Source organism: Bufo bufo, chromosome 1 (genome assembly GCF_905171765.1).
Source record: "Bufo bufo chromosome 1, aBufBuf1.1, whole genome shotgun sequence".
NCBI classification, from domain to species: domain Eukaryota; kingdom Metazoa; phylum Chordata; class Amphibia; order Anura; family Bufonidae; genus Bufo; species Bufo bufo.
The window spans coordinates 295,206,535-295,219,858 of NC_053389.1; the positions used below are offsets into that span (position 1 = coordinate 295,206,535).

Sequence of the window (13,324 nt, forward strand, 5' to 3'; positions counted from 1 at the left end):
CTTTTGGAAACGTATTACTAAGCGCTGACGAACCTTCAAGTAGTTTAATGAACCCCCAAAATAAAATAAAACAAACCACTAAAGTACCGGAAGTACGGTGGAATAAATTTAAATAAATACAATAAAATCCATGGCCAGTCATGAGCCATTATGGATCCAATTAAAGAACATGTGTATACCAACCAACAAATTAATGCAATCATTGAGATCGATTACTATCAAAGATCGCTCTCCTCTGATAATTGCTATGCTCTTCTTTGTATTCACGCTGTATTGCAAACAAAAGCTGTCACCTTGGTAACCAGCGGGCTTAAAAACCAGTGAAGTAGGATCCACATCTATCCCTGAGGAAGGAATACGACTATTCCGAAACGCGTCGGAGGTATTGTGGACCAAAGAGGCTTCCGTAGCTCTCGAGTGTGACGTCACACGCCAGGTTACCAGGACAACGAACATTGCTTCCAGGAGCGCGCGCGTGCTACCGGCCGGAGCTACGCGCGTGCCACCAGGTAAGCAGAAGACAGCAAGAGAAGACAGAAGCGAAGAAGCGACGAACAGATTTAACAAGTTCATCCAAGTATCAGCTTCACATCAAGCAAGAAACTTCTAGCCACAAATCTTCAAGACGGCTGAGCAGTAAGTACTCGCAGCCTTTTGTTTTATGTACGCTTTGTGACTTTATCCAGGTGGACTCTGAACGTTGCTCTCAGGCACCGTAGGAAGGAATCGGGTGCCACCTGATTGCATTGTTCCAGTGGAATCAATATATTTCTTTAACCATTACAAGATACACTAAACTTTTTCATAAGTGTCTCCCTCTGTCACTTAGTCAGCGCGGATTCTATTTCTCCTTTTGTTTATACTAAGTTCTCCTGCACTATGTTTTTGTAGTGCCCTGTTCATTTGCACTGTATTTGCAAGGCTCTGTGGAAAGGGTTAAAGAATACTGTAAGACTTTTGGGACTTTCAATAACAAGCTGGTAATTTTTCACAGCTGTCATATGGTTTAAAAAAGAGCATGTTTTGGAGGGAAAAAAACTGACTTGTTTAGGACCAAAACCAGACAGACTGACCCTTTGAATGTCTGGTTTAGCTCTGTTATGTCTGAAAACCAGACAGAAATGGTTTAGCCAGAAATGGTATATAAGGAGTGCAGTCAGAGCCCCTTGTGTTCTGCAGGTAGGGAACAGTGCTTGGAAGAGGAGACTGCCAGACTACTGAGGCCAAGGTACCAGCCTCTGACCAAGGTACCAGCCTTCTGAAAAGAGAGAGAGAGAGAGAGAGAGAGAGGGACAGCTAGCTCAGGCTTTTCTTCAGCATCAAACCCTTCTTCTGCCAGGGAGGAGACTGGAGAAGCCAGCCCTATGCCTCACCTGTATTGTTTTGCACCTGAATTCCTCCAGTAAAGAAGCACACTGGTTTACTGTAGACCCTGACTCTCTGGACTTATTTCCCATTGGGGTGCACCACGCCTTACCATCCCTTCCGGAGAGCAGCAACAAGTGGTGACACCACGACGGTGTACAGGGGACCCAGGGTAGTGTTGGGGCCAACCCAAACTGCATTTGCTACGATGTATAAGCCTGGAGTTCAGGCCGTTTAGCTCACAAAGGATGGTAGATGTGCCCGGTGCAAAACCTATAACAGGGCCTACCGCCGACAATATGGATCTTAAGTGTTATTGCTACCTCTGCCTCCCCTATAGGTACATCCTTAAATGTGTGTGAAGTATAAAATATAGGTAATGCCTGCTCACCCTCTGATCGGATTTCCTTCTTTTTTTTAGCTGCTCAGATAAAGTCCCTTTAAAAGGAGAGCAGTCCCAGGATACACAGGAAGATCTAGTGATAAGTGTCATGCAGCCAAGTGACAGTCTTGGCAATGTCACTATTTTCTGTATAGCTTCAAACAATGCCGGGACTGCATCTGCAAAGATATTATTCACCACCATTCTGCCAGGTAAGAGGAAACTTAGTTAGGCCTCATGCACACGGTCGTTGTGCGGCCGTTCCGTGCATTGGGGACCGCAATTTGCAGTGCAGCGGCCGGGACGGATCGAGATCCATTCAACTTGAATGGGTCCGTGATCTGTCCGCACCGCAGTGCGGAGGCACGGACAGAAACACCACGAAAGCACTCCGTAGTGCTTCCAGGGGGTTCCGTGCCTCTGTTCCGCACTGAAGCTCCGGATTGCGGACCCATTCAAGCTGTTTGCGGGCCGCAATACGGCCACGGCCGGGCTACGGCCTTGTGCATGAGGCCTTACCCATCTTTATAATAAATTTACAACTCCTGAGGATTGTACAGATAGAAAGCATTCAGCAGGAGTTTTGAAAAATCATTGCGGTCCGCAAAAAATACGGATGACGTTCGTATGCATTCTGTATTTTGCGGAATGGAATAGCTGGCCCCTAATAGAACAGTCCTATCCTTGTAATGCAGACAATAATAGGACATGTTCTAGGTATTTTTTTGCAGATCGGAAATACGGATATATGGAAACGGAATGCACACGGAGTAACTTCTGTTTTTTTTTTGCAGACCCATTGAAATGAATGACTTCGCAATACGGTCTGCAAAAAAAACGGAACGGACACGAAAGAAAATATGTTCGTGTGCATGAGTCCACAAAAACAGATCCACAAAAAATACAGATGACATCCGTGTGCGTTCCGTATTTTGCGGAACGGAACAGCTGGGCCCTAATAGAACAGTACTGTCTTTGTCCGTAATGCGGACAATAATAGGACAAGTTCTATTTTTTTGCGGAACGGACATATGGAAACGGAATCCACACAGAGTAACTTCCGTTTTTTTTTTGCGGACCGTATGCGGAACCATTCACTTCAATGGGTCAGCAAAAAAAATTTAAGTTACTCCGTGTGCATTCCATTTTCGTAGGTCCGTATTTCTGTTCCGCAAAAAAATAGAACATTATTATTGCCCGCATTACGGACAAGGGTAGTACAGTTCAATGAAGGGCCAGCTGTTCCGTTATGCAAAATACGGAATGCACATGGATGTCATCCGTATTTTTTGCGGACCACAAAATACATACGGCCGTGTGCATGAGCCCTAACCCTGATGAAACCATAAAATGTACCTCAAAGTCCTTGACAGGTACAGTATATTCTAGTGTAAAGTGAATGCCAATATATTGTGCTGATTGATTTCATCATTTGAAGGTCAAAAACACATAGGCCCTGATTTATTATACCTTTACTCCACAATTCTGACTTTAAAAAGTTGCAAAGTAGGGCTTTTTGGGCTAACTTGTGCAAAAGTGTAATGACTTTTTGCATTTTTACATCACACAAAAAGGGTGTGGTTAGATATGCTAATGAGTTTCATTGCAGTTTTATCACTGGAACTTTTAAAAAGTTGCAAAAAAACCCTCACTCCAGTAAGGGGGGGGGGGGGGTGTAGTAGGAAAACTAGAGTAGCTTTTCTAGACAAAAGTGTTAGGTTTAAGGGTAATGCAGTGGCTGGTTTTGGGGTGGTGTCAATGCTACGCTGGGTCCCCCAGACACCATTGAGGTGTTACCACGTGTTGCTGATCTTTGGAGGGGATGGTAAAGAGTGGTGCACCCCAAAGGGAAATAAGTCCAGAGAATCAGGGTATGCTGTAAACCAGTGTGCTTCTTTACTGGAGGAATTCAGGTGCAAAACAATACAGGTGAGGTACGCTCACCTGAAGTACGCTAACTCAGACTCAATCAAAACTGACTTCAAGTATTCTCCTCATGATAAATTCCCCCCATAGTGTGGCAGAGTGAGCTTGATGGCTGCAGAATACACTTAAAGGCACAATACACTTGATGGTTGTATGAGTACACTTAAACACACAGTACTTTTCAAGAATCTTATCTTGAGCAGTTCTTCACCAGAGCTGACGACTGTGCAGTACACCAGTACTTTACTAAGAGTTGGGTTGCGCTCAGAAAGGCTTTTGGATTTCATGTACAGTGCTGCTAAGAGTCCTCTGACAGGCTCACACACCTCACAACTCAGGTTTCAGACAGTTCTTCTGCCAGCTCACTGACTACCTTTTGCTCAGGGGGGTAACTACCATAGCGGCAGACCATGCGACTGCTATGGGGCCCAGGTCAAGAGGGTGCCGAGTCTTAGTTGGGATTATCTCCTCTTCTACTGGAGGTGAAAACTTGGTCAGGACTCTACCCTCTAAAGGAACAACTTTTATCAAATGAAGCAGTGGAAAAATAGCCCAAGGGTCACTGAAAAGGGTTTAGGCAGATACCTTTCTGTCCTATGTGGGGGACCTGGTTTGATCCTTGCTATGGGGCCCTTACTTCTCTATATACGCCACTGCTCTTGCTGCTTCGTATTATTGTCCCTGCCAGAACTTCATGTGACCTTCACATAGATGTAGCTCTGGCACATTGTCACTCCACTTGGTTTCCATTCCATGGATGGCCCTCAAGGAAGCAACTCAAGGCTATTCTGTCTCCCAAGTCAAAGCAGGTCTCTCAGGCACATCATGCTGTTCCACTACACTTGTCCTGACTTGCATCAAACACTGCCCTACGATAACCTATAGCCCCCTTCTGCCAACATTGCTTCACAGCACTTTAGCACTGTAACACTCACACCTATGTCAGCGTCAGACTAGTTGGGGGAGTAGGCCCTCCTCCTGCAAGCTGAACGCCAAGGAAATTACCATCACTGCTACCCAACTACTCTGCCAGGGCATGGAAACATACTATGGCACACCATATCATACAAATCAAGGTTCTTAGCATTACACAAAGCGCATGGCATGCACAACAAATGTACATGACATTATCGTAGTTACATATTTACATGGCATGCATAGTTAACAGTTTTCTTAAAGGAGACATACCATAGTCTTTACATAGTCTTTATGTAATTGTGAGAATAAATTATAACTTGTCCCGAATGGTGCCACTGTATATATTGTACTAGGTGCAGTTTTGTAGAATATGATTGATAATGATAAACAAAATTACCTCTGCTGAGCCAGGATGCTTGCTGTGAATACATTGCTGAATAGTTACAGCTGTTAAAGAGCATCTGTCAGTAGCATCAATCCTATAACACCAGGCATTCTGTCTGGTAAGGTTGATCCTACTGAATAAACTGATACATATCTTCTGAAAATCGGTTGTGGCTTTCTCGAGAAATATACTATTATTCTTTATGAAAATGAGGATTTCAGTGTATCACGGGGCATGGCACAGGAAACTGGGAGTCCCCACCCATCGGTGCTAGGCCCCACCCTTCGGTGAACTGATGCCCCCATTTGCCTAAAACATGTACGTTTTTTTTTCCTCAGGAGTGTCATGACTAATTTTCACAAGACAAGTATTATTTTATTCACTAGTATCAACCCTACCAGGTAGTATGCCTGTTGCTCCTTAGTATGTGGCAGTCATCTCATTTTCAAAAATGATCTGCTTCAATGAAAGTATAATAATAATATAATGTAATATTTAATGTATAAAATTATAGATATTATTTAATTTCTGATCATATTCCCTTTATTTCCAGAAACGATGGGTATCATGAAAGACCCCCCACAATTCAACCCTATGATGATTGTAATGACAGTCATTGGAGCTTTCTTCCTCTTGCTTTCGGCATTCCTCCTTTACAAATACAAGCAGGTATGAAATTGTTTAAGTGTTGTCTGCCTTTATGTCAAGTGGTTTCCCTGTGGAAAATCTGGTGACCCAAAAAAATAATCATGAGAGTCAGACCTTTTCAAAACTGCAAACTTTGGGGAAAGTATAAAGACTTTCTAAAGAAGAGTTCCATGATATCTGTGTGAATAATAGTTATGCATACATTAGGATAGTTAGGTGTCATCACATTCTAGGGATATATGTCTTGGTTATAACTGATTATAACATGTAATATTTCAAGTATGGTAATTATTATTTATTATTAACATGATTATTATTTAATTTAAAGAGCCATTAATTCCACCGCGCAACAATGATTTTGCTACTGAGAGAAAAACATGTGATTTATACTAAAATGAGCGTGCGCTGATTCCAAATATGAACTCGGAATTTGCCTGACACATCTAGATTTCAACCACTTAAGGACCCTGGGATTTTCCATTTTTGCATTTTAGTTTTTCACTCCCCTCCTTCCCATAGTCCTAACTTTTTTATTTTTCCATTCACATAGCCTTATGAGGGCTTATTTTTTTGCGGGACAAGTTTTACTTTCTAATGGCACCATTTACAGTTGCATACCATGTAGCAGGAAATTCCAAATTCCATTCTGATAAAGGTTTTTATTTTTTACGCTTTACACTATGCGGTAAAATTGACCTGTTATCTTCAGTCTACAGGTCAGTATGGTTACAACAATACCACACTTGTATAATTTTTATTGCGTTTTAATACAGAAAAAAAATTACAACCTTTGAGGAAAAAAAATGTATGTTGCTATAGCAACAATCCCCGTTGACAGTATTGCTGCTCGACTTTTCAGGGAGCTGGGACACCAGACCAATCAGGCTCTGTGCCACCGTCGCATTCTTCCTCAGGCAGGCTATTTAAACAGGCAGCTGCTGGCCACAGGTGCCTATGATTGATTTTTAAGCCTAGTTTTATTACTCTGGATCACTGACCTTTTGCCTGTTTCAATTACATTGCCTCTAATTACTGATTTTTGCCTCTGATGTTACCTCCTAGTATTTCACTGAGCTAGTTTGTTACTTCACCTCTGCCTGTTGACCTTGTCTCTGACATTTTCTCCTGGTTTCACTTTGCTGTGTATTTGTATCTGATTTTGGATCTTAATCCAGTCCTGGTTTCGCCTGTCTGGTTTTCACCTCTTTCTGTTTTACTACTCTTTTCTCATTTTGGTTTCGGCCCCTGCATTTACCTAAGAAGGAATTGTAATACAGTTGTGGGCCGTAACTTAGGACGGATCGTGCAAGTACATAGGTAGGGTCATAGGTATGGGTGGAGTATAGGGCTGCACTGTTCCCTATCTATTTTATGAAGGAATCACAGGCCAACCAGAATTTCTCTGCAGTGTCGACTTTAGCTGGTATGGATCCTATGCAGGTCTTAGTAGATCAAATGCGTGGTATGACTCAGTTGGTCTAGGATATTGAGGAAAGGGTCGAGCACCAAGAGAATACTTAGTCCCCATTCCTTGCCACTGTCCCCTCACAGTTCCTAGAACCTCAACTTATGTTGCCTGATCGATTTGTGAGGATAGAAAGCAGTTTGTGCCTTTCAGGAAGGGTTACAAATTATATTTTCATCTCAGACCTCACTCCTTGAGGTCAGAGCAACAGAGAGCAGGTATTCTTATTTCTCTCCTGCAAGGGGATCACCAAGCATGGACATTCTCTCTTCCCCTTGACTCTCCTGAGCTTTCTTATGTGGATAATTTTTTGTCTGCTCTATGTTTACTTTATAATGAACCTAACAGGACATGCATTTGCTAAGTTAAAATTAGTTTCGTTCTGTTAGGGACACAGACCTGTTGAGGACTATTGTGCAGATTTTCGTAAATGGTGTGTCGCCTCCCAATGTAATTACTTGGCTTTGAGATGCTGGCCCAATGTAATTACTTGGCTTTGAGATGCAAATTCTGCCAGCGTCTTTCTGACACTCTTAAGGACTTGCTTATGAATTATCCTTCACCTGCTTCTCTTGATAAGAGCATGTCATTAGCTGTGCGTTTACACAGACGACTATGAGAATGTAAAAAGAAACGTGCATCCTCATCCATTGAAATTTCCAGTGCAGATTCGGTATTCACCTTCTCCAAGGTAGCTGTTTCCATTGATGAACCCATGCAACTGGGTGTAACTATGTCTATTAAAGAGGTTTTAGATGAGAGGCTACAGAAAACAAGTGTTGCAGTAGTCTAAGTAAGAGATGATAAGGGCATGCACCAGCATTTTAGTTGACTCAGGGTAAAGGACTGAGTGGATGTGAGAAAAGCTCAACCTGTTCTATCTCAGGCTGTATAGCAGCTAGAGGTATAAGACAGGTCTTGTTTCAAAAACAATCTAAGCTTTAAAACAAGACGAGATTGAAGTTGCTCTTTGCGATACAACCAAAAATAGAACCATTAAAACCCAGGTCAGGAGTGAGAGCTGCAGGTATATGGTATACTTACTATAAAACCTGAGATAGGTCCTAGCTACTAATAGCTCTCTCATACATCCTTGACTACTGAATTTTCATGTTGAGAAGACATATAAGATGTGGGGCTTTTTGTGGGGCTGCAGGTAACCAGCACATTAATAATTAAATCTATGCAGGGGACTTAGAGCTCACTAGCAGAGAAACAAAGCTCTGACAGTTACCAGGCAATAGAACTGTACCTTTTGCATGTCAGTGGGTCATGTTGTATTGCATGGAACTAAATCTACATACATTTCATTGTGATGTGTAAGCACATTTGTCAAGCAGTAAAGTACAGTAAATGGAAATTCTACTAAAATATTGTCACTTAAAATATGTCTCCACCTTTTCACAGTCTTCTCATATTTATTACAGAAACCAAAATATGAAGTCCGCTGGCAGATGGTCCAAATGTCTGAAGACAATCAGTACATATGCATTGATCCTACACATCTTCCATACAATGAGAGATGGGAGTTTCCAAGAGCAAACCTGCAGTTTGGTATGTAACCCAGGAACTGGGGAAGGCTACATGGATCATAATTCTGGCAAAATCGCAAACTACCAATCTCTTTTAATAGAAAACCCAACCCTGGCTGACATTGTTTTAGGTTGCTTGGTTTTAACACAAACGTGAATATGTAAATTGCAAACTATCTGAAAGCTTGGATTTTGTAGCTTTCTCTCATAGCTTGTTGTTGTTATTCATGTAGCCCTAGCCTAAGCTACTCAAAATCACGTGTAAATAAAGTTAGTGTAGCCATCCATGAAATCCTTACATATCACAGTCATACAGTGCCCATACATTAGTGTCATGCAGTGCACATATAGCCGAATATACACATATCACTGTTACACACCATGAAAAGTACCAGACTATTACTTTATCGTGTTAAGATAATGGCATGGTAGAGTATTCAAAAGTTAGTGCATGTCGTAAGTGTCATATGGTGCTCAAGCAATACTGCCAAAAATAATACCATATAGTGGCCAAATTAAAGTACCATCCATTACTCAGGTTACGTTGCCATAAAATGCTGAGTGCTCATACACTGTAAAAATAATACCACCAGCAGTAATTTGTAATATTGAATCAAAACTGAACATTACCCCTAAAATAAACCCTGTGATACTAATCAGATAACAGAGGCATAATAAGGTTATTTTCACATCTGCTTTTTGCTGGATCTGTGGATACCGTTAGAATAATAAAACCGGCTGCATCCGTTATGAACGGATCTGGTTGTATTATCTCTAACATAGACATGACGGATCCGGCACTAAAACCATTGTAAGTGAATGGGCGCCCAATCCGTTTTCTTTTGTGTTCAAGAAAACGGATCTGGTACCATTGACTTACATTGTGTTTTATGCCGCATCTGTCTTGCTCTGCATCCCATGCCAGACAGAAAAACACTGCTTGCAGCGTTTTTCTGTCCGAAGTGGGAATGCAACCAAACGGAACGGAATGCATTCTGGGGCATTGTGTTCCGGTGAGTTTAGTTTTGTCCACATTGACAATGAATGGTGACAAAACGGAAGCATTTTCCTCCAGTATTGAGATCCTATGATGGTCTAAATACCGGAAAGGAAAATTGCAAATGTGAAAGTAGCCTAATAGTACCAACCAAATGATCCTATACTCAAGCAGTGCCAGCCAGTGTTTTAAAACAGTGTACTACACTTGTCTATTCCATGTCTAATATCCAGACAATGGTCAGTAATTTGCCTCATTTTATTGAACAATTTTAATACATCCTACATTTACTATATATATAAATAAATTAATAGAATGACCTAAATTAGAGTGTGCCTGCTTACTTATTCTTCTTTCAAATGGTCAGAAGTAGTGTTGAACGAACTTGTGTTATTAAATTCAGCATACAGGTTCGGGTTCAAGTTATCTAAGAATCCCGTTATGGATTCTGCTACCACGGACCATAACGGCATTCTATGACCAACATAGACTTCTATTATGACAGGATGCAATACGGAATGCCTCTTATAGGCTTCCGTGGTGCTTGCCGTCATAGAATTCCGTTATGGTCCATGATAGCAGAATCCATAACGGGATTCTTAGATAACCTGAACCTGTACGCTGAACTTGAGAAAACACCAGTTCGCTCAACACTAGTCAGAAGCTCCAGCACCATGCATAGATAGCTCTCCTTTCATTTCCTGTTTAGCAGTAAACTGTTGCCACAACAGTCCACAATTTTGAGCTTTGCTTGCTAATTTCCTGTGGTTTCATAAAAGAGAACTGTGTAGTCATCAAAGAGGATGAAAGTTAAAAATGTGTCCTCTCACTTACAGGAAAGACTATAGGAGCAGGTGCATTTGGAAAGGTGATGGAAGCAACAGCTTTCGGGATGGGGAAAGATGATTCAGCCCTCAAAGTTGCCGTAAAAATGCTAAAGCGTAAGTAGGCTGGCTCCATGACTAGGCTGTGTGTTAGACATGTTAGACCTAGAGCCTAAACTTTCATGATTCCTTAAACAATCATTTACTCAAAATTCAAGACGTTGTCTGGGAATGAAAGGTTAGTGCTTTTTTTTTTTTTTTTTTTTTTTAAGAAACAGACCCTCTTCTTTTTATACCATGTGCAGATCAGTACAATTCATGTGAATGGAAATGAGCTAGAATATCAGACACAGCGGACAGGCATGGTGCTGTTTCTAGGCTAAAAAAAAAAAAAAGCAAATTTTTCCTAATCCTGGACAACCACCACACAGCTGTCAGTAAAAGCATATTAAAATGGTAATCTTCAACAATACATAAGCATATATGGGGTCATTTATTAAGACCGGCATTTTAGCCGCTGGTCTTAATAACCCTGCGCTGGCGATTGATGCACCTAAGTTACGTAGAGGCACCGGCATCTACATAACTTAGGCACTGGGCGTGCAACAAGCTTAAATGTATGGCAGCTGCCTTGCTGGCGTAGATTTAAGTCATTTTCTATGCCAAAAGCAGACGTAGAAAATGATCAATGAGACAGGCCAGCTGGCCCGCCCCCTTCCCTGCCCACGCCACACACCCTTTTTCCGCCACCTTGGAAAAGTGGCGTGAGCAGGGAAAAGTCACAGATTTGGCCACAAATTCCTTTTATAACCGAACCTGCGACAAAAGTACACATACTTTACATCATAAATGACCCCCATAGCGCTTATGACTGATTGGATGTTCCAATTGGGTGTGCTCTCTTTCTTTAGTAAAACGTTAGGATTCATATGTCAGAACTCATTATCAATAAGGGGTCCAAGAGAGATGTTTGAATAGATGCTTTTAGGAGACAAACTCCCTCCAACAAAAAAAATGTCTGCCGTCACTTATGGTAGAGAAAACTGAGCATCCTTTTCTATTTATTTAGCCAGTGCACACACAGATGAGAAGGAAGCACTGATGTCAGAGCTTAAAATTCTCAGCCATTTGGGTCACCATGAGAATATTGTGAACCTTCTTGGTGCTTGTACAAGTGGAGGTAAGAGACTTTTATACTTTAATGTATGTGCTTTATCTTCAATACTACAAATTGATCATGGTATCCAAAGCCGGTCATTCGTCAATCGCTCAACTATCCAGCTATCGTTACCAACTCCAGCATGAGCACACATGTTTATTTCAGTGGGAGAGGGGAATAAACGGACACAAAGAGTCCGGCATGTTTGGTATCTGTTTGTATCCAATATCTTCCATTGGATGGGGGCCTGCCAAGCACATAAGAATCTCCGGCAGGTTTGGTCGACTTTTATCTACTGTGTATGGTCAGCCTTTCTGGAAAATATATTTGAGGGTCTTTTCACACTGCATCTGTAGTGTGAATTTGCACACTGGAAAGCTCCTGGTACATATGCTAAAGGGACCCATGCATGGCATGCCTCACTCATAGTCTGCCACACTATTCCATGCAGTAAAACACAGAAAACCCTGGTGGATACGGCCTGGTGGAACACTCTTTTGGTTGCCGTTGGTAATAATGGGGGCAGTGTGAAAACACCTTTGCATAGAAATATACATGAACATTTCAATGGGATCTTTCGCTTTTTGCAACTATTCATAGGTGGGTAGGTGGTTAGCGGATTAAAGTGGTTATCCGGCATATTATATTGATGACCTATCCTCTGGATAGGTCATCAATATCAGATCAGAAGGGGTCCACGGCCTCTTCCTAGGCCAGTGACATTACCGTACATCAGTCACATGGTCTACTTGCAGCTCAGTCCCATTGAAGTGAATGGGGCTGAGTTCAATACCAAGCATTGCCCCTCTACGATGTATGGCGCTGTACTTGGAAAGCTGCTGGGAGTCTGCTGCACTCACCAGACCTCCAGAGAGCGTGGCGGCTCCCTGTAACAGCTGATCAGCAGGGGTGCTGGGACTCGGACTCGCTCCAATATGGCATTGAGGACCTATCCTGAGGACAGGTCATCATTATATTTACCTAGATAACCTTCTTTAATGCAAAAATGATTGGCACAAGCCACATTCTGTTTTGGGTGGAATATATCATGATCATCTGTACAAACTGATACCAATATCACGGAAAGGTTGATGCACTTTCAACAAGGAAAAAAGCCATGTGAAAACTAAGACAACTTACCAGCCGTGTAAAGTATGCAATGTCTATGCAATATCAACCTCATCTATTTCTAAGAAATGAAATTATTTCCACACTGGAACAAGAAAGACATAGAAACTCTATTCTATAGAACTACAGATGATGCCCTGGGTAGAGCTGACCTCTGTAAAATGTGTATCAGACAGTAAATATCTAGGGGGAATTCATCATGCCCAGCACTACAGGATTCTGGTTTCAAAAAGACTTTTAGCATTTTTACACCACTCACTGCAGTTTTGAAAAGTGGATGGATAAGTAGGCTTGGTTATGTAAGTTATGTACAATCTCACTCCAGTAAGGGGTAGCATATACAAACTGGAGTAGCACCTCTAGACAAAAGTATAAGGTTTACAGATACACCAAATTTAAAGGAAATGTGTCATCAGAAAATGGCCTATTGTTTAAATCCCGTTTCTATGTTAAACACATTTTTGAAGAATTTTTGATGATGTTATTCATAATTTCCCATGTCACTAGCTATATTTAAACAAAAACAATAAAATCCTGCAGTTTTTGCACTGGCCAATAAGCCTGACAATAGGCACCACTTATTTTTCTGTATAGA

At 41.6% G+C, this 13,324-nt stretch overlaps 1 protein-coding gene across 1 annotated transcript in view; it reads left to right on the plus strand.

Moving 5' to 3' along the window:
• Positions 1-13,324, plus strand: part of CSF1R (colony stimulating factor 1 receptor) — a 121,155-nt gene that overhangs the window by 88,829 nt on the left and 19,002 nt on the right. Inside the window, exons 9-13 of the mRNA XM_040440738.1 lie at positions 1,787-1,959; positions 5,530-5,645; positions 8,517-8,643; positions 10,455-10,559; positions 11,512-11,622. Of these exons, the coding sequence (XP_040296672.1) occupies positions 1,787-1,959; positions 5,530-5,645; positions 8,517-8,643; positions 10,455-10,559; positions 11,512-11,622 (632 nt within the window). The remainder of the gene's footprint in view (positions 1-1,786; positions 1,960-5,529; positions 5,646-8,516; positions 8,644-10,454; positions 10,560-11,511; positions 11,623-13,324) is intronic.